Source organism: Numenius arquata, chromosome 12, assembly GCF_964106895.1.
Source record: "Numenius arquata chromosome 12, bNumArq3.hap1.1, whole genome shotgun sequence".
NCBI classification, from domain to species: domain Eukaryota; kingdom Metazoa; phylum Chordata; class Aves; order Charadriiformes; family Scolopacidae; genus Numenius; species Numenius arquata.
Genome location: NC_133587.1, coordinates 10,553,317 through 10,578,992, shown reverse-complemented (window position 1 = coordinate 10,578,992; position 25,676 = coordinate 10,553,317). Strand labels below are relative to the sequence as shown.

The 25,676-nt window shown below is 50.2% G+C and overlaps 2 protein-coding genes across 2 annotated transcripts in view; one reads left to right on the top strand and one right to left on the bottom strand.

Moving 5' to 3' along the window:
* Window positions 1-9,612, top strand: part of JPH2 (junctophilin 2) — a 32,970-nt gene extending 23,358 nt beyond the window's left edge. The window contains exons 3-6 of the mRNA XM_074157092.1: window positions 642-760; window positions 4,116-4,900; window positions 5,978-6,075; window positions 7,112-9,612. Of these exons, the coding sequence (XP_074013193.1) occupies window positions 642-760; window positions 4,116-4,900; window positions 5,978-6,058 (985 nt within the window). The 3' untranslated portion in view covers window positions 6,059-6,075; window positions 7,112-9,612. The remainder of the gene's footprint in view (window positions 1-641; window positions 761-4,115; window positions 4,901-5,977; window positions 6,076-7,111) is intronic.
* A 6,936-nt stretch (window positions 9,613-16,548) lies between these two features.
* LOC141471101 (thyrotropin-releasing hormone receptor-like) lies at window positions 16,549-25,270 on the bottom strand. The gene is made up of 2 exons (XM_074157509.1): window positions 24,485-25,270; window positions 16,549-16,929 (listed from the first exon to the last, which is right to left on the bottom strand). Exons 1-2 carry the CDS (start codon window positions 25,268-25,270, stop codon window positions 16,549-16,551), a joined length of 1,167 nt encoding a protein of 388 aa, XP_074013610.1.
* Window positions 25,271-25,676: the final 406 nt, after the last annotated feature.

The following is a 25,676-nucleotide window of genomic DNA, read 5'->3' as shown; positions in this document are numbered from 1 at the left end:
CTGGGAAGGAGTGGAGAGGACTGGGGGAGCTGAGCGGAGAAGGAGGCAATAGCTCTGCCTTTCCTGGCACCAGGAAGAGTAGCCCCCCGGGCTGCAGTGAGTAAAGGAGGCCCTTGGAAAAGATATATTGTTTGCTGGAGAGCTACAGGAGAGACATTTGGGGTAAAAAGTGTCTGGTGTGCTGGGAAGGGACGTGTTGCCTCTGGTGAGGAACAGCAGCTCAGGGCTGGTGACAGCACAGCAGCGTTCAGCCATCATGTTGTTGTCCCCTTATGCTCCAAAGATGCCTGCAGCGATGCGTTAGCCGTTCCTTTGAGCTGGGTTTTCAGTGCTTCCCAACACGGCGACAAGGCCTCGCTGCAGCACATGAACATGCTCGTGTTTCCAATACACCCGCCATGCTCCCTTTTGTGGCCACGTGCAACCTTCACACCTTAGCCTTTGGCATCTGTGCCCCTTTCTGGTTGAAAACCTGGTTTTTCTCCTTGAGTGTGGGGGTTTTGGGTCAAGTGGGCAGGCTCTGAGTGCTGTGTTACACCAGACGGACTGATTTGACCTTGTTGCTGGACAGGATCCACTGCTCGAGACGGACTGATCTCAGCTGGGATGGTGCTCACTGTTGTCCCCTCTTCTCTCTGCAGGACGGCTCATGCCAAAGCCAAGGCTGAAGGATCTGAGCAGGCAGCTCAGGCAGCTAACAACGAATCGGGCATAGCCAGGATGATGGCCAGGGAGCTCTCCCCGGACTTCTACCAGCCAGGTAAGACCACAGGCATCTTCTAAGAGGGATTTTCCAATTTCCTTGGGGAAACCGTTCAAATGCTTCACCCGCTTTATAACTCCACAAGTTGCCCCCCAGTCTATCCTAAATCCTCTTTCATGCAAGTTCAGCCAGCCCCCTGCCCTGGATGATTTGCATGGCTGTTTTACCTTTTGGAATATGTTACCATAGCCTGGAAGAAAAACCCACAGTCTTTCACCTTCCCCTCGTGTTTCTCCACACACTGAAGCCCTCCCAGCGCCAGGCAGGGCAGGCAGAGAGCTTGGGTCTATTTGCAGTGCTCCTGTAGATACAATCCTCGTGGCTTTTTCTTGGAACAGCTTTGCACATTGACTCACAACACATACCCTGTGGGGCCCCACAGCGCACCAGGGTATGAACAGAAATTTGCTAATGCAGAATACTACTTCCCTGATTCCCTATTTATTTATTAGAATCACTGCTGATTATCTGGCTGGGAAAACACTTGGGAGGTTCCTTCTATGAGACCGAGTGCTGAGGATTAGTAGCTAGGAAGTGTAATATTAGAAGCAGCATTGTGAATGCCATTACCTTTCCCTAGACCAAGCTAGCTAGAGATATGCTCTTCCTGGAAAGCTCTCCTTTCCAGAGGGGGAAGGTAATAACAGAGCAGAAAATGAGGATCCAAGTGCCTACATTTCTATCCTGTTTTTCTTATCGTTTGGCTTTGTTACCTGGAACAAGTGCCCCCATGGATGCTGAGGCAGGATCACAAGGGACCGTCACAGCAGCAAACCTGGAGGTAGGAGCAGTGACTCCTGCTCAGCAAAATCTGATCCCTGCTCCTCTGATTTCAGTGCCTCCAGGTCTTTGGTACTGCACCCCGGCACAGGGCACTCAGTGGGAAAAGGGACTGGTCCACACCCGGTGCTTGGCCGGGGAGAGTCATGCTGACAGATTTGCCTAAATTCCCTGTACTCCCACCTTGCCCTGCACCTACTAGCTGGGGAGATGCCATGCTGGAGGGTTGCCCATTCCTTTCCACCACCCAGCGAGGCCCATCGGAGCTGGCTTAGAGCGAGGAAACACCACGGGGCCTGGGCATGGGCATGAGCCAGCGTGTGGCACTTCATTTAACAATAGCTAAATGTCGCTTGATCCTGACATAAGCCCCCCAGCTGCCACTCACTGCTCCACATTCACCCTTTGCACATTCGGGTATTTATAGCTCAGAGGCAAAGGAAACTGGAATTCCTGATGGGAGTTTTTTTGACATAGAACCATAGAATAACGACATCTATCTAGATTATTTTTTCCACCCGTGGAAATTGAATAAGACAATTGAAACATTCTCTGCAAAATGCCTGAAGCAGCCTGGCCTCTGCTCCTGGCTCCTCCGGAGCTGAATCCTCTTGTGACTTTTATGTAGGGCTTTGCTTGGGTCTTGGCCTCTCTCAGTGGCCTTGTAAGCTGCTGATGCATGTTTTTCTTCTATGGCTCTTTTAAATCTCTAAATTCCCTAAGTACACAACAAGGGGAAGTATCACTTCTTGCACAGCTGCACTGTCAAGGAACAAACAGACAAAAGTCCACCCTTGGATTTTGCTAGGACTCAAAGCTGCTGGTTTTGGCATAGGGCAATCCTGCTCAGCAAGCCTCACCTCTCTAATGAGTATTTCACCCTAGGTTTCATTTAGGATATCAACCTTAATAGCTTAGAGGAGAGCAATGTAAGTCAAAGCCCTTGGTCAAGTGTTGTGCTGGGAAGTGAAGGTGTGGTGGGGAGGTGAGGAGGAGCAGAGCTCTGCAGTGCCCTCCAGGCAGCTGGGGGGTTTTTTTGGTGTGAATTATTGAGGAGAAGAAAGCAGCAGGGGAGAGCAAGGAGCCTGGAGCTGCAGGCAGCCTATTTTGAGGAGTCTGAACAACTGTTGAAACGGCTTCCAAATAATCCACTTGCAGCCAGAAATAAATGGCCCTGAATGGATCGCCTGCTGATTGACAGGAGCGTGTAGGCAGAGCACAGCAGCTAAAATCAGTGTCCTCTCTCTCCCCACTGTCCCCTCCGAGCACAGGCATTGCCTGCGTGGGCTGGAGGTAGCAGTGTGCAAATCACGCTGCTGATTTATTAGAGGGAAAGGAGCACCAGTCCCAATTTCCCAGCCAGGCTCAAGTCTGCATCAGCCTTTAGGGTGGAGAAGACGAGGGGAGGAACTGTGTGGCAGCCAGAGATGGTGTGGCTCCAGAGTCTGTGCCATTCAGGAGCACAGAGCAAGCTCTGTACATCTGCGTCCCTCAGCATCACTGGGACTTGGCAGAATGAGGCCAAAGCCACTTCCAAAAGCAGCTGCTTTGCTTTCAAACAAGCTGGTTTGGGACCTCGCGCTGCCCATAAGGAATGTGCTCTTCTTGGTCTCACTTGCTATGAGCATCGTGGTGACATCCAGGGACCCCTGTCCCAGCACGGGTCCCAGTATGCAGAGCGCTGTGCAGGTTTGCTATCCCAAAAGATATTCCCAATTGTTCAGTGGTGGATTTTGCCCAGCCAGCCAGCCAGCACGATGGGTGTCTGAGGTGCCAGGCTCTGGCTGACTTCCCCAGACCCTAGCTGGGCTGCAATTTGCTTTGCAGACACGGCCTAGGGTTAACAAGAAGTAAAGATTCAATGATGCATGAATAATTGAAGCAAGGGAAATGTTGCTAAGAGCTGACAAATGAGCGTGGGAGATCAGGCCAGAATGAAAGCTGAAGACCTGAGTCACCTTGTGTGATGGTGTCAGATGATTTTGCTGGTGTTGCAGGGCTCGGTGCAGAGAGGAGGGCTAAGAAACTGCTCCATGCATGAGAAACGTGTTTTTTCCATCATGAGGAATGACAGGTAGATCATTTGGGGACACCTGCCTTTACCGAGGAGACTGGGCACCCCCTGTGTCACTTGTGAAGTTCCCACATTATTAGACACCGAAGAAGCCACATGGAGGAGTTTGCCAGCCATTAAAAAAAAACCCAAAAACTTGGATGGGAGCTGGATAACCCACCTGTGTGACCACAAAAAGCTGGGCTGCAGATTTTCACTCTTTCTTTACCCCCATCTGGAGCTCCCTGCCTGTTCCTTTGGCTCTTCTCAGCCAGACAATATGTGGTGGTGCTCAGAGCAGCCAGCCGCTCCTGGAGGAAATCCCTCCTGGAAGCAGGCTGTGATTTGCGAGCACCTCCTCTCCCAGCCTCCAGCCTGGACCCTCTCGCAGTCAGCCCCAAACCCATCAGGGCTGAGGGCACAGCTGTCATGGGTGCATGATGGTGGCATGGAGCTGGAGTGGGCTGCCATCCCTCCAGCCCTGGGGGCAGCTCCTCACACCAACCCCTCTCTCCGCAGGCCCCGAGTACCAGAAGCGGAAGCTGATGCAGGAGATCATGGAGAACGCTGAGCACGCCGTCAACATGGAGGAGGAGGTGCCGCGGCCTGAGGGTGCCCCGCCGGCCCCCACGCCCCCCGAGAGCCCCCAGCTCCACGAGCAGGATGAGGCCCACCGCCGGCCCAGCCCAGCCCCCAGCCCCGCCGCAACCCCTCCCGAGGCCAAGCGGGCCAAGGCGGCCCCTCGCCAGGACGGCACCCTCCGGCCAGGCAGCTGGGCCGAGGCAGGCGGCCGGTCGGGCGGCGGGAGCCCCGTGCCCCCTGAGGGTGAGGGCCGGCCGGCCTCACGGGGCCGGGGCCGTCCTGCCGAGCAGATGGAGATCGGGCCGCTGCAGAGGATGGCGCGTGAGCCCGACGTCGAGCTCTTCAAGGGCTACCACAGCTACGCCGTCCGGACCTCCCCGGTCTCCCCTGCTGAGGACTATGAGGAGGAGCCGCTCCCCGAGCCCGAGCCACCCTCCCCGGAGCCCCGGGGGGATCCCCAGCGCCGGGTGGGCACCTCCACCCCACCGGAGGAGCGGGAGGAGAAGCCGGCGGCCAGGGTGGAGGCCAAGCCGGAGCCACCCCGGCCCAAGGAGCCAAAGCAGCGCCCCAGCCCCGAGCGCAGGGCCACCGGTCGGGCCGAGCCCGCTGCCAACAAGAAGACTGAGGCCAGGGCACCAGGGCGGACGGAGGCCAAGGCGGGGGCCAAGCGGGGCCCGGTCACAACGGCGGTGGCAGCACAGGAGGTGGAGGAGTGTGAAGAGGTGATGTGGGGCAGCCCAGGAGGCACCTCTGGGAGCCATCTTTCCTTTTCTTTTTTTTTTTTTTTTGGTTTATTTTTCCCCGTGGAGGTCAGAAAGGGCTCAGAGGGATGCAGAGCCCATGGCCTCTGGGCTGCAGCGGGCTCCAAGGGGCTCTTTTTGAGATCCCAAAACCTGCTGAAGGAGAGTCTTGGTTCCCCAACTCCTGCTGCCTTCCCAGCCCGCCCTGCCCCGGCCGCCTGGGCTGACGTTCCTAACCCTGTTATTTTAACTTCCTCTCTGCATCAGGGCAGATACACTTTCAGACACTTCCCTATTTCAAAATTTGAGGAAAACAGGCATTTTGTGACACATTTTTTACACTTTTCTCCCCTTCTTTTCCCACTCCTTCACCAGCCAACATGGATCTGGAAAGGTGGGGGGAAAATGTAGGACAGGGAAGAAAAAGCTGAGTGTGGTTTCTTTTTTACCTGTTACTTTTACTCTTTTGCAGTAGGGGCATCATATGAGCTAAACTGGTATTGAATCACCAGCTGATTTCCCAGGTTTAAAATACAGAAATTCAATTTTACTGTTAGCAAATACAGCTGTAAAGCCAGACATTTTATTAGCCCGCTGCTTCTCATCTTGCAGCCCTTTGGATGTGAACAGTTCCACTGCGACTTTAGAAGAGCACAGCTTGGAAGTATTTTGGTCTGAAGTTAGAGCAATCTTATACGGATGTGTTTGTTCATCTTAAAAATGGCAACCTGACAAATGTGGGCGATGTGGGTGGAGAAAGGAGTTGGGAGGAGCAGCTTGACATGGTCTTGGTAGTTTGTGTGCCTGTGGTCAGGGTCTCCTTTAATCTGCCTTAGCCTCAGAAGAAGCCTGCTTTGGCCTCAGCAGGAGTTTGCAGGGGAGAAATAGGTACAGGGATTGATAGATACTTGTTTGAAATTCCAGCTGGTTGTTAAGTGCCAGATTTATGTGTGTTGGAAGGGGATGATTGTGGTATTTTTGAATAGCAGAATCAAGCTGTATCTGTTTCCTTGCCTGGAGCTGTGGTGTATAATACTCTGGTTTGGGTTTTTCCTTCAGGGACCTAACACAATCGTGATCTGCATGGTCATCTTACTGAACATTGGTCTGGCCATCCTATTTGTACATTTTTTGACATGATGTGCCCCTCAGACAAGGTAAGAAGAGCAATAAGATTTTATCCTCAATTTGTATACGTTGCTGTGCATGTTTTAGGGTTGACTAGCTGTATTGCCAATGGAAATCCCTCACTGATGGATGCCCTGGTGATGAAAATGTGTGGGCATTTATTCAATAGATGCAATTACCTTGCGTTAAGTGTTGAGATTCTTAGTTACTATTTGTCTGTTCTATATTTGTGGGGTAATTTCAGTGAATAGTTCTTAAGTCTATTCATAAAATGATTTCCTCAAAGTTAAAAGAATTGAACTGTGTTGATCAGATGCAATCCCATAGTATAGTTTTGCGTTTCCAGTTGGATGGACATGATTCGTGGAGTGAGACTTTCAGTGCAAGAATGTGTGATAGTAAATTTGAAATTTGTTTTCTGCAAGAAACACTTTCAATTTGCTGTTCCATGGTCGCTGCTGCCAGGTGACTTGTGCATTGCAATAGTTCTTGTCACTCAGCCCAGCGAGAGGCTGGAACACAAAGAGAATGTGAAACTGTGAAACTTGCATCTCTAATTGCACTATTGCTAGTTCTGTTGCTGTTGTTACGTAGTTGTGTTACTAAAGGTAACTATGAGCTGAGGTATGTATCTGGCTAAGGTTAAACTGAAGCTCTCTCAGGTCTTCCACTTGAATTGAGATGACGGTTTGCATTTGGATTTGGTGTTAATAAAATCTTGTGAGGTTTCTTGTGCCTGTGGGATACCTACACACAGGAATATGTCATGGGTTTGCATAAGTTTTCTGTTGCCTTGGGCTCAAGTATTGCAAAAAAACTCATCAAGGCTGAATCTGACCCTTGGGCCTCACATGAATGTAACGTGAGAGGCACCTCCCAAGCCCCCATGAGGGTATTAGGATGTCTTCCTGGGGGATAAAACTCCTCTACTGGGCGCTGCTTTCTGTCGTGTTCTTAGTCCTCACTCAGCCTGCACAGTTGAAAGCCTTGCAGGCAGACGCGATTACATGTTGGTCATGTGTTTTGCTCCCCGTTGACTCTCCCATTCATCTGTGTCTGGGACAGGCATTGCTGCTGATGGAGACCACAGACCCTGGTGGGGATTAAATCTCAGCCACCTGGAAACACCTAAGAGGAGGACTTGAGATGCCAAGGTTGCACTGCAAACATCAACCTTAAACGAAAGTGCCTGAAGCCTCTGCAATCTACCAAGGAAAAGCCAGGGTTTCTGCAATTCAGCCTCCTTCTCTTCTTTGTATAAAATAGCAGTTGCCTTAAATTATTCTCACCAAAGCCATCAACTGTCCTGTCATGCCAGGGATGAGGGATTTATCTGTAGCTGTAGGAAAACGAGTGAGAAGGTCTCCTCCGTGCACACTGATGTGTTTTCTAACTCCCTTGGTTGACTCATTGTCAGAGATTTCCCAAAGAATGTCATCCATGGCATGGAGATGAAGCAATACACAGCAACCAAAATGACTCACGGGAGCCGTGCCATGGCTAGGGGTGGACAGCATCGCCCTCCATGCTCTGAAGTCATCCAAAGGGATGAATGATAAGTCTTTCCCCGTCGCCTGGAGTTGTTTTCCGTGTATGGAGGACTGAGAGGGGGAGCAAGTTGAAATTGGGCTTGTTGAAGTGTAACCAGAGTCCTGCCCATGCCTGCTGATGCACCACGGACGGGGACTGCGGGGTGGGGTGTGAGGGGCTGCCTGATCCAAGGCTGTGCGTGCATGAGGGGGGTGCTGCGGGGGGAGATGGTGCCCATTTCAGGACCATATGCCGTCTGAGCGCTCTCCTGCCACCAGCAATCAGAAGCATCTTGCAGTGAGAGACTTCCCACTGTAACAGGAAAGGGAGTAGGTGTGCTGAACCTGTCCCCTTACCCCTTTTTTCTATGAAAATGGTGTGAGTTACAACAAAAAGAGGTACTTACTAAAAAATACCTCTGTATGCCCGCAGGTTCCTCCCCTTGGTGCACTGGGCTGCAGGGGGGCTCCTGTGCGCTTTCATTGCATCAGTGAACAGTTTTTCCAGCCAGAGGATGCAGGGCGGCTGTCGTGGGAGAGGTTACGTTATTCCCAAAAGGAAAAAGGTGCAGAGACGTGAGTGACTCCAGTGTATTTGGGTGTTAGGCTCAAAAATACACAGCAGCCAGACTTTCAGCAGTGGTAGAGTACAGAGGGGCAATTCTAGCTGTTGTTCTTGTGTGCAAGGCTTAGAGACCTGGGCAATTTGCACCGATTCTTCCCAAAGCTGCAACAGAGAGTGACCTTTGGAAGATGTTTCCACCATGATCTGCTCTGATCCTTAGCCATGCGAGCTTAGAAAGTCGGCACAGATGAAGTTACAGTTTAGTGTGAGGCTGAGTGCTTGGACATGTTTCTTCCTTCTCTTAAGAGCAATATGTATTTTCTATCCCTTTTTAAGATAATCGGAAATGTTATTTATAGTTGGTTGTGCACTCTGTGTATCCTGAAGTCCCACAGCACAGGACTGGGTGGGAAAACCTGAGGGACTGGAAAGAATGGGGATTTAAATGATGGTCAAGGAAAAAAACAGATGCCCAGTCTGCTCCAAAGGTCAGTCTGAAAGGATTTCAGAGACAGGTTAGCAGACAGGCAGGAGTTTACACTGACTGGAGACACAGGGCAAAACCTGCCTAATTTATCTGCTCTAATTATGGCATAAAAGAGTGAGAATAATTCAGTACTTTTCTTTGTGAACCAAGTTTATTTTTTAATCTTATTCAGCTCAGGAAAGTTGCCACAGTAGCAAATACATGGTGTTAACTGTGGGAGAAGTGAATGTGATCCCTTCCTAAAAGCCATGTGGCTGTACCAGTCCTGAGAAAGCTGTGCAGCATCATCTACACTTCCACAGAGCATAGTTTAGTAGCAGTTTGCTTCTTTTCTTTTTTTTTTTTTTTTCCCTTTTCTTAAGTATAAATGTATTGCAAACCCCAGGCTCTGCTGCCTTTGACGTTTTATCTCCGTTTGCTGACACTCACTTGCCAGCTCTGCAGTTTCAACTGCTTTTATTAACCACCAAGAAAATTTCCGTTGAGAGACCTGAGGGGCTTATATTTATCACTAAGCACAAAAATGGATCTTTTACAACAGTGCTAAGGTAATTCCCCCCCGCCTCATTTTTTTTAATGCATGTGATGTGCACCCAGTAATGTGCTTTCCTCCTAGTAATCTTCTGAGAAAAGTAGGTAGATTTGCTTTTATGTGACGTATAAATATATCCATATTGCACTGAGATATGGATATATATACATATATATAGCCCCTTAGGGATTTCGTTTTCTTAGATGCAAAAATAACAGATTTACCTCAAACTGCATGCTTTCAAAACTGACTAGGATATTGTGTTATACTTTTCAGGTCTTACAAAGATGCAGATACATTTCACTCTTCACACAAAAATACCTTCATCACAGATTTTGCAAGCTGTTTACTACAATCTGTGTACTACTGTCCCAAGTTTTCTGTCGGTTGTTCTGCTGGATTATGTGCAATAATAAACAGTTATCTGCTCACTGTATCCATGCGGATCTTTGCAAGGGAGTCTCCAGATTTCTTTCCAGGTTGACACATTCACTCCAGTCTTAAAGGAGAGTTCATCGACATGTGGGCAGAATTTCATAGGTGGCATCTGGATGGTTTTTAGGTTTTTCCCCAATAGCTATTTCAAAATCTTGCATTTTTTGTTGATAGGGGGTACTTTACAAAGATAATTGTTTTCACTTAATGCTTTTTAAAAGTTTGGTGCCGGATGTTTGAGGACACCTCCAGTTCTCTGAGCAAGCTCTGTGTGCTACTATCACTCTGGCATCCTCCAGAGGGCTAGCAGGAAAGGCAGCTCGCTGGCCCGAAGCCTACCCAGGCAATGCAGACGGCCGCTGACAGGTCCCTTCGCTGCCTCCAGGCCCCAGGGCTCCTGCCAAGTTTCTTCCAAGCTGTGCGTTGCTGCCAGCTCCTCCGCCACCATGGTCCTCCTGGGTTTGAAGAGGACTGATTCTCCCTTGCCTGTGGCCTGTCCTCTCACTCGGCCCCTTGAAACGGAAAAAGTGGGAGGAAAGCCAGGCATGAGGGACAGGGAAATGGCAGTCGGGGGAAGAGCGATTTGCAGGGGAGGAGAGGAGAGCAGAGCCCAGCACCAGCCAGGGGCAGCAGGGCCCGGGGGCCTGAGGAATCCAGAGTAGCTGAAACCTTCAATCCCTTTTCTATTTCTGGAGTGTCTCACATGAGCAAAGCCGGGCCGTGCAGAGGGGCTGGCGAGATGCAGGCTCAGCCTCCGCGGGCAGCAGGGGCTCCCCCAGCTTCTGCAGGACACAAGGGGTCTGGTGGGGGAAGATTTCATGTTCTGGTACAGAGTTAAGGAGCTGAGTTCAGTGAAAATGATGGTTTTACTCTCCTCTGTGCTTGTTTTGCTTCTGGTATGGGAGGAACCAGCAGTGTCTCATTCATCCAGTCCCTGGGAGGAGGCTGGGGGCAGCGGTGTAACCAGAGCCCTTTGCACCTCATAAATCTTAGGCTGATGAATGGAGCAGATCTTTGGCCCATGTGTGGCAGAGGCAGCAGGGAGGGAGGTGGGTTTGCTGCTAAAGCAATGACATATTGCTTCAAAAATATTAATAAAGGCAAAACAAAAAGCCTGCCCCTTCCCCAGGGTAGGGGGAACGGTCCTGGGTCTCTGCCTCCGGAGCTGCTGGTTTCAGGGGTAATGTCCCCCCCACTGCTCCCAGCCGAGTGTCCCCGGGTGCTGGCAGGGAGGTGTCTGATATGTGAGAAGCAGGATAAAGGCACTGGCCTGATCCTGTGACCGACAGGCAGCAGCCTTAGCCTCCACCGGTGGGAGGGAAGGTGCAATCTGAGCCCCGGTGTCCTTTCAGCGTGACCTGCCCAGGCATCCCAGGGATGACCGCGCTGCCATCCACTGTCCTTGTGGGACATCGAGGCTCCGGGGAGCAACCCCCTCTCTTGGCCTTCATCTTTGCACGAGGGGAAGGGCCAGAGCTGGGGCAGAGGCGGCCCCAGCAGCAACTAGGTGCTGGGAAGGACAGAGGGGTTACTGTACTCCTTTCTGGCCCAGGAGCTGGGAACCGGGCTGGCTCCGTGGCACTGCCTTCTTGGAGGAAGCCAAAGTGAGTCCTGGGAGCATTAATGTAACAGGGAATAGTCACCATTAGCAACTCCAGCAAAACGTTTTCTCACACCTGGCCACAGCTTAGCCCTCGGCCCCAGCTTCAAAAGCTCTGGCTTTCCCCTCCTGCCTGGCCAAGCCTGGCTCAGGACTGGCAGCAAGGGGCTTTGTGGTGGCCACCCGCTCCTGTCCTCTTCTGCCAGAGAGACTGGGACCGCATGGCTGGAAAAGGTTGCTTTTATTTTATTTCCTCTGAGCAGCCACCCACACTGTGCCTACGAGGATAAACAGGATCAGCCACCACAGGAGGACAACAGGCCCTTGCTGATCATCTCAGAATCACATTAGCACCAGGACCACCCCAGGACCTTCTCCTTGAGAGGGGAAAGCTTTTAAAGGCTTCTCAGCTTATGGCTTCAGGTGTTCCCTTTCAGAGGAGCAGTGAGCGGTCGCTGGTGCACTCACAGCATCCCCTGTTTCTATAGAAACAGTACACTCAGAGCACAATTCACAAGGTGGGTATTAAAGAAAATTCAGCAATTATAAAACACAGATTGTCCTTAATACTTCTGCCCATCGCCCACGACACAGGGGACCTGTGGCATTGCAGTCACATTCCCTCCCTCAGGCGATAGCTGGGGAAGTGCCCCTGATCTGGGGCACAGGCGATGCCATCAGCGCCCTCTCATCAGGGTCTGCATTCAAATCCCAGCAGGGCAGAAATAGGCAGGGCTGGTTAATTGCTAAACTGGGAGTATTTTAGTAAATTAGAATCATGGCAAGCTTCGATCCACTCTGCATCACAATGCGCATCGCCCAGTGGATGCCTTGGTTTGAAGAGCGCTGAGCAGCAACCTCTGAGCGAGCAGAGAGGAGGCAGGTCCTGGGGCAGCACTGCCCAAAGAGCCCTCCAGGGGCTTTGGGAAACATGGAGTGAAAAATAAATAAATAACTGCTGAGTGATGACATTACTCTTGCTGTAGGACTATCCCCCAGGCTCTATTAGCAGCTCCTTAATTGGGGTCTGCTTGACCTAACTCGTTCAAAGAAGCAGCCAGGGACCAGACCGGATTGAAAAGGGGCTGTGTTGAAGTCATTCCCCAACGGGTGGTCCACCCTCTCTTGTGTCTCTGAAAAATTTAAGCAGTAGCTCAGCTCTTCATTGACCCGAGTGTTACTAATTTAAAGATACTACTATTTTAATTTTAATAACGTGCACTTTGCAGGATGGTACCAGAGAGCAGGAGCCAACCTCTAATAGCCTGCTGTGGTTGCAGGGAGGTTCTGGGTGTCCTCATGGCCTTTTTGTCCCTTTTTTAGGGAACTGCTGGTGTTTCGTGGGTCACTCTCTAATGTGGTCCTGGGGTGGGCTGGCTCCAGGGGCACTGGCCAGCATAGCAGGGGAGAGGCTCTCCCAAAGAGCCATCAGCATGACTATGCTCTCCTCCAGCACAAGCTGGTGTGGATGCTAAATTTCCCTCCTGAAAGCAGCTTTTCCACCTTCCAAATCTAGAGATGAGGTAAGAAGACAACCTGACTGGGGCTTAAACTGAAGATTTTGATAAGTTATTTAGATGTCTGTGTTTTTCAGGAGTATATAGCCCTTGCTGAGGACCCATCTGTGCACTCTATAGAGGTGATTACTCCATTACTATCACCAATACTGCACTGGGACCAGCCAGATTCAGGTAAGCACACTGGATATGGTATCTCCTACACTGGAGGTCTCTGATGAATGCCCAGAGCTTCAGTCAACCCGTGGTTCTCCCAGCCCATAAACCTCACTCATCCTTCTCCCACCAGCTCTTCCCCAAGCTACTACCTCCTCCGTCCCCCTCCCTGCCCTGCTCTCAAATTCCTCCCTCTCCCCAGGGCTCTGCGGCAGTACCAGGTCTCCCCTCCCCTGCCAGGGGACTTATTTGCTGTGTAATCAAAGAAAGCAGATGACATTTTACCACGTCAACAAGCACTGGGAGGGCTTTAATTAAAAAACGAACAGGTTAGATAAAATTGAGGAGTGTCTTCAATGTGGTAAGTTATTTAGGAGTAATAGGTTCTCTATTTGTTGGTGTATTTACAAACTTGCAGCCCATGCTTACGCTGTTGAGAGTAAATAGATGCTGAGGGTAAAATGCAGCTTCAGAGTTTACAAGCAGGGTGGGGTGTTGCAGGGTACAAGATAATCCAGGCTCAAGCTTGAAGGGGGCTCTTTGATTGCTTATAAGGAATTAAGGTTTTTATTCAGACCCTGAATATCCAGAGGATGTTACAGTGGCGACTTATTCTTTTATTTCCTTTCTGCTGGTGATTTATTTCCCAAAGGCATGCAGCTGCCTGTCCTCTCAACCAGCATTTCCTTAACAAGCTGAGTGCTGACCTTCTGCCTCCACTTCCACCTAAAACTCTCTCAAATCCTCCCAATGTGTCAGAGTGTATGCGGGGAGAAGAAGCAGGAACTCATTCCTCATCTACAAAGTTTAATGCTCTGGTGCATTTGCTGGAGATCTCGTGGTGCCGGGGGAATTTATTGGCCAATTATTTCTCAAAAAATAACAAAAGATCATGCAGCGCATGGCAGATAAGGGCAGAAAGGGGAGAAGAGAACTGGGTTTTAATTGAATTCCAAGTATGTTGAGCAAAAATTTCAGAACTATCAATTAGGTGTTGGCCTGGGGCTGAAATTTAATTAATAGTGCTTTTAGGATGTCCCTGTCTGAGGGGGGAGGGGGAAGCATAAATGGGAATAGTGAACACTGGAAATGTGATGGGGAGGTGGAAAAGATCCTGCTGGAGGTGCTTCAGAGTTGAGCTGCTACTTCTGGGTTTGCAGAGATCTATCTGGGCTGTCTGTCGAACTGCACACCCCATGCCTGAGAAATGCCATAGGTCAGGGTGCAGGTGGGTTTCTGAGCTCGGACAGTAAATCCTCCAGAGGTAGTTGGCTGGAGAGCAGGCAGGGAAAGGGGAGAGGAGAGGTGGGATGCTGTTCGCTGTATGTCTCTGGCTGTCAGGGCTGGCTATGGCATGTATGCACCCAAAGGTGCTCAGGGCCCTGCACCCCAAGGAGCTGCAAGCCACAGTTGGCTGTGAAGATGAAGAAAATTAATTCCTATGCTTGCTAGACAGCATGTGGAGTGGCTTAAGGGGAAGAAGCTGTTAGGTTTTGAGGAGATAACTCTGATGCATTGGAAGGAGGACTCGTTAGCACAAGAGCCCAGCTTGGCTCTGGGCTATGCAGTAAATTGTTCCTGTTAGCCTCAACCCAGCCCACCTAAGAGCTGACATATCCGAAGGTAAGAGCTGACACAACCAAACCTCAGCCCTGGATTTTGCCCTGTCCAGGGGACCAGCAGCCGCCCCAGGGCTCCCCTTCCTCCTCCTGTGCCTTACCTGTGTGTTACTTGAAGGCACCCTGGTCCTTACTGCCCTGGTTTGTCTGCAGATGCTTTTATCACTGGCTCGTTCTGAGCTGCTGAGGAAAAATCCAAGGGAAAAAAAAGATCTGTATTCAAGAAAAGATTGTTACAAGCAAATTGTTTCATTTCCTAGTTTCTTTTGCTAAGTGGAACAATTTTCTCACATTATAGCAAAACCGCTTTCATTTTCTTCAAGAAGCAAATCCTAAATCTCTGTGCAGAACTACTGTAACAACAATAAAGAGGAACTTTGTTCCTAAATTCCCAATATACACAAAAGAGCGCAAAAATGACATGAATCCTTAAATTCCAAACACACACCATTTCAAATAATTGCAAAAAACAATGTTCTCTTCCCTCATCCTACAGTTATTTTGGGGGCAAAGTAGATGTTTCAATAACTCACACTACAATAATCGTACATGGAAAGCCACCATACACCAAAATGAAATGGGTCCCCGGCAGTTCCCGACACATCGGTGGGAGGTGAGGTCTTGTTCTGACTTGCCCAGGGAAGTGATTTCCCATAGATGCAGGATGGTTACTTAACGTCTTGTGCTCTTAAAAATATCACACAGATATTTTCCAAAGTGGATGCAAAATTCTAAGATCTTTTAACACTGTAGGTTGGTGAAAACCGGTGTTAACTGGTGAAGCTGAATTGGCTGTTCAAAGAATTTTTTACAGTCACTTGAGGGTTACTGGTACTTGACACTTGTTTTATTTGGCAAGAGCCTGAGCGTTTGGCTCGTGTAATCTTTTTCCTTTTACTCCTAGTCCAGATAGTTTCTTGTAAGTCTGGGGCAAGTGTCCTTGGGCTGGTTTCTTGGACGAGACAGGTTATGAATATCCACTTTGCTCACAAGATGACAGCAGCAACGAGTATTGTTAATGTCTTATAGTCAGTGTGTCAGTTATCACAAAACACTTGATGGACTTTCACAAATTATTTTCAGGAAAGAAGATAATTGCTTCACCTGCAATTGAAATGCAACTGTAGCTGGGATGGAGAGCAGCACTGCTGGATGGGACGCAGCTACACCACATCGGGGCTTACAGGACAAGGCTACGATAACCAGCTGAAGGAACTAGAAGAATTTGGACAGAAAAGGTAAAATTATCCCAAAGAAGCTTAGACCACAATGTTGGAAGTATTACTATTACCCTAGGGAACACTTATTATTAGTTTGTTCATTTTTCTGTAACAAATCCAACTGGTCTGGACCTTGGGTGTAAGTGCTACCAGCACAGCAATATGTCCAGAAGTGCTGGGGGACGTTCGTGACATCCAACTTCAGTCATTCCTACCATATGGGTCTCCACCTGAGAGAGTCCCTTTACAGTCAATGGACAGAAATAGTCACATCTCAGGAGGCATTCATCTTCTTCTGAGGTATGTGTCTTCCTCAGAGGACTATGCTGAGATGAGAGGAGCCGCTTTCTCGTAGTGCCTAATTGTCCCCATTAACCCTAAAAGGACTCTAGAGGAGCAGCTCACATTGGGTGTCTGTGGTATAGGCGTGTAGATTCAGGCAGGTGAATCTCAGCCGATAAGAAAATTGGCCCAGCAGAAAGAAGGTTGTGGGTTTTTTTCCTTGAATACCTTTCTCTTCCTGGATTTCCTTTCAATGTTCTGGCCCAACTCAACAAACACTTACATATAACACAGAATAGCGTTGCACTACTATATTTAACAACAGATTCTTTAAAGATGCTAAACATTAACCTGTACCTAACACTTCACCAAACAAGAATAAATTAGCATTAAGGAAAAGCAAATTAATTTGCCTCTAAGAATCTCTTTTGTTAAATGCCCTGGAGAGGTATTAAATTAAGCTTGCTGCAATGCCAAAGCAATTTCTGTTGGCACTTTCCCAGCACAGTGCATACAGCCATGTAGCTCCCACTGCCTGCACTGTTTCAGGGTCCCAGGATTTATTTGGCAGGCTTGTTCTTCTTTGTAGGCACAGGGAGACTGTTAAGATCTTCCTGTTCGGTGACGTTGTGATCGAAGCTGTCGTGAGAACAGTCCTTCATAGCGCTGTAGTACACTGGGGCCGTGTACGGCGCAGGGTTCTCAGCACCCTTCTCTTCGCACTTGCATAACTTCCTAAAAGCAGCCCTGAATTTCTGTGACATGAGGTTGTAGATGATGGGGTTGATGGCACTGTTCAGGTAGATGCACATGCGGCAGAAGAGAAGGAACCAGATGTTCAGGTACGGAGGGTCCATGAAGGAGTTCACCACCACCAGCGTGCGATAAGGCATCCACAGAAGGGCGAAGAGGACTACCACAACAGCCAACATTTTGGTCACCTTTCCAGTGGGGATATGCGAAAAGAGAAACAGTTAGATGATGCTAAATCTCCAGCTGAGCTTTCCCACCTGGAGAAATGGTGCAGACAACTAATTCAGTCTACATATTGCTTAGATGTCTCTTTAAGTGTTTAAAATAGGCACCCAAAACATGGGGCTATTCCTCTCTGAATCCATTTTGTTCATGAAAAAATCTTGCATGAATAAACCCCTTAAATGACAGGTTTTCACGTACCATGCAAAAGCCTTTAAAGCTCTGTAGGGCAAGCATCCACCAGCCTGGAAATGAGTTGGGATAATCATGGGGATTTCTGTACCACAAAGCAGATTTGAACATTTCACATAACTTATTGTTATCAGTGGGGAAACTAATTCATGCAAAAGTGGGGTCCTAACTTTTGGGGGTGCCATGGAATATATCTCAACTCCCTGCCTAAGAGTTTCTGGTTTCCTACACCAGCTATGTTTTTCCCAGGGATAGGCTCCCAGTACGGAGCAGCGCTGAGAGCAGCGGAGACTGCCTGGAGTCTTATACAAATTCCTACTTGTGCTGATATGGGAGTTACTTAGCTAATTGGTATGGGTTATTTTAATTTGCAGCACACTAGGGAAGTACTAAATTAACATAATAGGAACAAGAAGATATTGAGAATTCAGAAGTGAGCAGTAATTGCCCTCAGCTCAACTCAAGCTTGTTTTAGAAAATGGGGTTTTGTACTGAAATTCCAGTGATCCTAATAATTTCAATAGCTATTTCTGGTAGGTGACAATCATGCTCCAGCAAATACTTACAGAATACACACGTCCCCAAGGAGGAAAGTATGAGTAAACACTGATGCCACACGCATACTAAGGCAGTGGCGTTTCAAACGTCAGAAAGGGAGTTGTGCAATGACTCCAGTTCTTGGTATGGAAATAAGCACTTAGATCACATTCACAGCCTCTCAAAATTTCTTGGAGTGGTTTTTTTTTTTTTTCACTTAGTCATGAGCAACTATGCCTTCCTGTAATGATCTGAGTAGAAACTGGAGCTGGTTGGTAGTGGCAACAAAACTTTCCCTACAAGAACAGGGCTATTGTCAAGCTGAGGCCAAAATAGAAGCGTTTTGTTGTGTGTGGTTTAATGGGAATGTGAGGACATTTCCCAGAATAACATTTTGCAGTGATACAGTGAGCGCTGAGGCTGTTGCTAAGACTTCAGCATGTTTGCTGCCACAGCTTGCTGCCTTTTGGGAAAGACATGAGAGGCTGTACAAGATGTGTCAGTAAAAGGTAGCTTCAGAGCTTTTCAGTGCCTTTTACAAGGGCTGGTTGGATGCAGAAGAGCAAGAGCCATCTCAGAAGCTTTTGGTTTCAAGCCTCTCTACCTAGCATGCAACTGCTCAGGTGATAATCTGTCAAGACCTGGAAACAGAGAGCTCCTGGTACCAGATCAGCCCAGAAGGGCACAGATTTTTCTTCAACACTGTATGCCACGTGAGCAGTGCATATGCATGGGACCTGCATTTTCTACTTCTCTATATATCTTTACAGCAAAAAGACATGGCAGCGATGGAGCATTCAGCCACGCTGCTGCCTTCCGCAGGCCCGCTTCTCAGGCTTGCAGAGATAATTGCTTTTGCCATATTTTTGATGCATCTGAGGTTTATTTCCCGAGAACCTGAATCAGAAGCTGTGCTAATAGATGAACCCTACAGCAAAATGCAACCAACTCCTTCCTCAGCATAAGTGATCCTAAGTACAATTTCTGTCAGAATTCAATTCCCCTCTGCTAAGCAGTTTATTCCTCCTGGGAGATGAGGGCAGGCTCTGTGCTTTTCCATCACATACAGAGACTGAGCGTATCCCGGTCCTACCTGGAAAGGTCCGTGTTTAAGAGCAGACTTTAAGTGGGTAAGGTTGGTGGGAGTCTTTTCATCAACTTCAGTCCTAGGCAGCAGGATTGCTGCAAAATATGTCCCTGGAAAGTGAAATACCACATTTCTGCAGGTCCTCACTGAGACACAGGCACTCCTCACTCCGTGGCTCTCAGTTCCCAAGGTGCAGTTACCCACCACAGGGCTGGGGAGAATAAATCCCCAACCTTTTATACACTTAGCCCTGATCTCTGGCAGGGGTCCCTTTTGGCCAGGAGGTTTCTGTGTGGCTGAAATGTCTCCTTTAAAGATAGCAGATTAATACTGAGATTGAAACATCTTTGGCTTTTTGACTGTTGTAGTTCTCTGCCTTGTTTTATGGTTTAGCAGCCCACGATGGTTGTGAACAGTGATCTGAACTCTGCACCCCAGTGACAGCACCAGGGGGAGCATATCCTAATAAGGCTGAAAAGTAACTTCATTCCGGTCCTTTCTGAGACCAAAAGAAATGTAGTCTGGAAAAGAACCAGTGATTCATCTGCTTTTTAGCCATAACTGCCCCTGCTTTTTGGCTGTTTGTTATGGAAATGCTGGCGGTGCCAGTCCACCCGAGCAATGTCCCAACACCTCCCTCCTGACCGCAGAAGACCACATAGGGCTGTCATCCACGGAGCGCTTGCTGCTACGCATCCAACAGCCCTGCAAAAGAGCAGTCTTTGTCCTGGGAGGGGAAACCAGCTGGAAGAAGCACCACAAGGATTTATTACCTCTGTCTCAGTAATGCTCCCCGAGGACGCTGCATCCAGACCACAAGCTGGGACAGGCAGCCCTGCCCTGAGCTCGCTGTAAGATTGAAATTTGCCTTTTAAAGCCAACTGTCTGTACAGACTGTGTTCTCCTGAGTGTGACTTTTGCGAAGTTGTGTCGACACAGGATGTCTCCTCTGGATAAAACCTAACAGTCTATCCCAAACTCACTCTCATAGCTCCATCACGGGGAAAGAAATTTCCAGTGTTGCCTGCATGCCTGGCTGAAACCTGTATCCATGCCTTTCCTCACTCTACCTTTCTGAGGTGAGTAACTATAGTACACTTGAGGTGATCTGAACATACTTCTGGTGCTCATGGGGAAAATAAACCTAATCAGCACTGAGAAGAGTTTGGGACATTTATCCCTAACTGCAGTAGTCCTGAATTATGCCCCCAGAAAACCAGCGGCACCCAAAAAAGCCAGAGCTTTGCTGTAGCCTCAAAGCATCCCTCAGGGAAGCACCAGCTCAAGGACAGCAATTTTTCCAACAAGTGTTTTGCAACAGCTCTGTTGTACATAGTGTGTGCACACAACAGCTGTAAAGGAGCTATGGATAGAAGCAAGACAAGGGGTTGTAGGCAGGAGGGAATGTTTTACTAGAACTGTTGATATTTAGCTGAAAACCACTTTGGAGGACGTAAGCCAGTGTTGTTGCTGGACGGCCAAGAAAATCTGCTCTAGAGACCTATGACTACATCCTGGGTCCCTATGCCAAAGCTAAGGGGCTGCTCACCTTCCACCTCCATGGCCAAGCCTGCTGTAACTCCCACTCTGAGCATCCTTCTTGCTCCATACAAGATGGTCAGCCTCTTGCATTTCTGCACAGCCTTTCCAACCCATCCCCTCTCGCAGTGCTGTGTCCAGCTTCTGCCTCTGTCCTGGAGGCAACAGACACTTCTCCCCAGCCAGTGCCACCCCTCCTTGTCCAGGCACCACCAGCCTGAGCTGCAGCATCCTTTCTTAGGAATCCCACTCCCTCTAGTGGTCCCTCTCTGGCAGGTGAAATACGTGCTTGGAGGTGGCTGGTGTTTGTATCTGTGGCCCTTTCTTCTATAGGTGGTAAATACAGCAAAACTTACACCTTGCATTGTCCTGCTCTGGACTTACATGGTTTAGAGGCACCAGTGAGGGAACAGGAACACCTTCATGCACTGAAAAGCAAGCAGTACAGTGCTGGGGCTGCACAGGAGCACACCCATAGCAAAACACCCCCAGCCATCCAGGCTCTTTAGAGTCCAGGGAGAAAAATGGGCATTTGTGGGGTAGCCCCTTTTGGACATCTCCCAGGGGACTCTGGGTACGGGGCCTAGAAGAACCAGTTCCTCTATAAAGACAGGACAGAAGAGGAGAGCTGACATGGGTCCTTGGTCAGAGGGACCTCCTGAGATACACACGTCCATCACCCATCCTCCCACCCTGCTCTGCTCTCCTGGTCAACAGATCCTCTGGGAGACAAACCACCCTCTCATACCACTAGTCTGTGATGGGAATCTGGCAGACTGTGCACCATCACCCCAACAAATTCAAAGGTGCTTGCAGGGTTGGGGTCCCGCTTCACCACATCACTGAGATACAACCTGCTGTCTGCAGGGTCCTGTGAAGCTCTTGCTGCACAGGTGGAGCCTGTCACACAGCAGCACTATTGCTGTTTTGGACCAAACTTGCAAGCGTGATTTCTAGTGGGTTTAGTCTACGCAGCAATTGCATTTTAAAGAAGCTGTACCCTAACTTCAGTCTTCCCTGCTGGTAGCACATGCATCACTTTCACAGCCTCCTCATCACCCTGCTGGATTGGAGACCACCAGCATTCGTTATTAGAGCAGTTTCCGGTGCTGTGCCCTCACTTGTGACACTCAGGACAAGACCCTTTACCCAGGCCCACCATGGAAATTCCTGGTGACATTTTCAAGGGCTGTCAGCACTTCTCAGAAGAGTATGAGAGACCAGTGGCATTACCTGTCAGGCTGCCCTCTCCTTTCCACCCTGGCCACGGGTGATTAATGAGCAAAGAAATTCATGAGCTCCTCAACCAGCATCAGCTATTGCCAAGGATTGTCCAGTGGTCTGAGTTGAGATCCATCTGTATTTCTTCTTTCCACACGTTTCCTCTGGTTTTAGGGCAGTGATGCCATGGCTATCAGAAAATCAGAGAGGAAGCCTTTCTTTTGGTGACAATGACACAGGACACTCATGTCCAGGCTGCTCCCTTTTAGGGCTCGTACCCATTGCATGGAGGTTTTTGCTGTTGATCTCCTTGGAGGTGAACCTTGCCTAGAGAAGACCTCTTGGGTCCCTTCTGTGCCTCTCCCCTGCCTTTGCTAAAGCCAAGTTGGCTAGGTGTCCCATAGTCCCAGGTGCTGGGGCGGGGTGGAAATAGGCCCCCTGGAATCTGTCTTTCCCCTTTGCATGAGCACATGCACCTCTGTCACCCACGTAACCCGCTGTGGGTCCCACTGGCCGTGGGGAATACTCTCCTCTGTGCTTGCATTTAAGCCATTTCTCCTATCCAGCATCTCCATCTCCCAGCTCTGCTGGCGTGAATGGCTTTAACTACTTTCTTTCTCACACTAAACCCCCCTTCTTAATGATCTGCCCATTTCCCAGCTCGCATCCCCAGCTTCCCCTCTGCTCTACCCCCACTGCCCCTCTGTCCTCCTGCACGCTGCAGCATCTCCCCAAAAATATCATTCCTGTGGCCCTGGCTGCTCCTGCTCAGGGAAACAAACTGAGGGCAGAATCCAGTTCTGTCCCCTTGGTGTCTCTGGAGGCCTCTTTCCTCTCCAGGAGGTTGGGTTGTTGGTTTTTCCCTCATAACTATACACAGAATCACGACTCACTGCAGCTTCTGCTCCTCAATTCATCGCACGGCCGGTAAAAGCTCTGGCTGGATTTCGGTGCTAAGGTGGATGCTCTGACAGGCCCTGGGTTTGTTATGCTCGAAGCACTCCTGTACACACTGTACACACTGTACACACTGCCCAGAACTCTCACCAAAACAGCTGTGTGGTTTTACTTGGCTTTGGTGCACCGATAACTTATTTCTGCACCAAGCATCCAGCAGATCCCCTCAGCAATGAATCAAACGGATAAAGCAGAACACCCGGATCCTGGTTTTGTCCCCTCTGATTTTTATGGATAGTGTCATCAATTTCCCTCTGATTATACGTCAAATGAAGCAATCTTGTCCTATGCCATATCTGACTTGTGAAAGATGTTTATGGAGAAACCTGGACTGCAGCCACCTCTGGGGCACAGCACTGCATCCATTTGACAGCCACCAACCCGTGTGGCAACCACCCAGCCCACATGCCAGCTGGGGCACGGCTGGAGTTTCTTCCTCCATCACTCTCAAGAGCTTGCTTTGAAGAGCTGCTGGTGTGAAATCAGAAGGAAGCATTCAACAAATCATAGCTGGAAGCCCTGGGAAACTGCTTTACAGTTTAAAAACTCAGTGCCATCTTTATTCCTAATGATGCCAGCTCTGCGATGTCAGGCCAATCTTTGCATGCCAAGATATTTCAGGAGGTAATGACGATCTCGACAAAACTCCTGGTGTAACAGAAAAGAGAGCACAAGATGTTTCCACAAGCTGGAGTGCATGTCATTCAGTCCCATCAGGACTAACAGCCACAGCCACTCGTCCCCGTGAGGCTGGAGCTACAGCCACTCAGTAGCACAGCCCCTGCAGCGGTGGCTCTGGAAGGAGAGGTCCATCAACCCGCACCTTTAGCTACTGCCTTGTAGTATCTAGAAGCCTCGCAGCCGGACACCCTTCCCGAGGCTCCCGCAGCAGCCAGCAACCCTGGGAGAGCAGGCAAGTACTTTTGCAGAAGTCAGGACTTGCGTTAAACCTTTCTGTGATGGAGAAAAAGGGAGGAAAAAAGCTGAACTGGAAAAATTTAGAAGTTCGTGAAGAAATACACGTTCTCGGGGCTGCTTTCTTCCCCTCTGCGACTGAATCGTCTCTCCTGGGGAATGGAGGTTCCTGTGCAAGTCAGGCAATGAGATACTGAGTTGGAAAAACAAGGAATTTAAGACAGGCTGAAACCTATTTCAGGCTGTCTGGAAATCAGGCCCTGCTCACTCCAAATCACAACAGAGCTGATGATTTCAGGGATTCAAGACAGATTCCCAGATTTCCTTTCCTTTAAAATAGCCCATGTCTCTGCCTACGCAAAGTTTGAAACTGGAATGGGATGGTGTTCTGCAAACGGCCAACGAGCAGGCAAAAGTGTCCCATGTCCAGATGCTGACCTGTCCAAGAAGATGGGGCAAAAGACTGATTGTCCATGTGGGCAGAGAACGAGGAGGACCAAGGGCAGGAGGTGTGAGGAGGAGATGGGTAGCGAGCAGGCAGCTGAATGACCAAGGAGTCACCGAGGCAAACACACCACTATGACATTGAGGTGCCTTGCGCACCTGCAGGGACCAAGGGGCTGCAGCCAGGGCTCTGGGCTTACAAGACAGGGGTTCACGCCAACTCTCCCCTCTCTTTGCTCCTCTAAATGTGAGGTCACCTGCCCAGGTCCCTGCCTGGGAGGTGAGTCCCACCAGCACAATGTGACCCAGTACTCCCCTCCCTGGGGAGGCAATCAGTAATTAATTATCCAGCAAACACCCCTGCACTCCTGCCTCTCCCAAGTGATGCTGGAGCCCTGTCCTGCTCTGCTGAGTTCAGCCAAAGCAGGGGGAGCCCATCTGTGCTGCCAGACCCTAGCTGGGCTTGGGGGGGAGCTTCTGTGCAGCAAACCAACCCTCTCCACTACCTCCACAAAAGGAAGCAAAATATTGGGGCACCACATCCACTGCCAGAATGTCCCTCAAAGCACTGAGACCCTGACAGTGCTGCCTGCAGCCCAGCATGCCCCAGCCCGGCAGGGACCCCCTACCTGCTTGCGGGAGCTCAGGGCCCCCTTGTTGCTCCGGCAGGAGAGCTTGAGAGAGCCGCCCTGGTGTGTAGAGCCCAGGCAGGAATGCTGTGGGGTGGCGGGCAGGGGGCTCATGAAGAGGATGCGGGCAATGAGGCCGTAGAGGACAGTTGCCAGCCCCAATGGGATGACGTAGAAGACAGCAAAATCCAAGAAGTAAATGGGCATGTAAAGGCTTCTGGAGACGCGGTAGCCACAGATGACCTGTGCCCCATCCGAGAAGGTGACCTGGGTCGTGTCCACCAGGAAGAACCACATGAGGCAATAGAGGGAGGTGAAGAGCCACAGCGAGGAGATGATGCGCTTGGCACGGGACACGGTGCAGAGGAGCTGCGCTTTGATGGCGTGGCAGATTGCGATGTAACGCTCTACCGTGAAGGCGGTGATGGACCAGGCGGAGATGTTGATGCCCAAGTACTGCAAGTAGGTGATGCAGAGGCAGCCAACATAGCCGTAGACCCAGGAAGCCACCACTTCCGAGATGTTGGGCAGCCCCGCCGCCAGCAGCACAATGAGGTCGGCCACCGCAAGGCTCACCAGGTAGCAGTTGGTGGGGGTTACCATGTGCTTGGTGCGCAGCACCACCAGCACCACCATCACGTTGCCAGCTATGCCCACCCCGCAGATGAGCAGCACCAGCAGGATGGTGACCACCTGCAGCTCCAGGGGCTGCCGGGGCATCCTGCCCAGGGTCTGGTTGCCGCTGCCGCCCAGCGCGGTTCCCGGGCTGACCGAGCCGTTCTCCATGGGCCCCCAAAGCCTTCCCCGGCGGAGCTCCGCGCACCCTGCGGCGGGGAGAAGTGGGGGAGCCGGCAGCCGCGCAGCGGAGCCCCGCTGCCCCCTGCGCCCCCTCCCCGCCCTCCTGCCCGCCCTGGCTCCTCCCTCTCTGTTATCTCCACGATTCACCCCAAGTCTTGCAGCCGCCCGGCTCCTTGCACACACACACACACACACACACACACACCCTACTGCAAATCCCCCGCTGAGACTCCGCCGGGAGGGGCGGGGAGCGGCCAAGACCCCTCCAGGTCCCCGGACCCCCCGGGATGCTCCGGGACCCCCCAGCCCCGGGAACCACCCGAGGCCGCCTACGAGCCCCAGATCCCAGGACTCTCCAGGACCTCCCCCAGCCGCCGGTACCCCCCTGGAACCA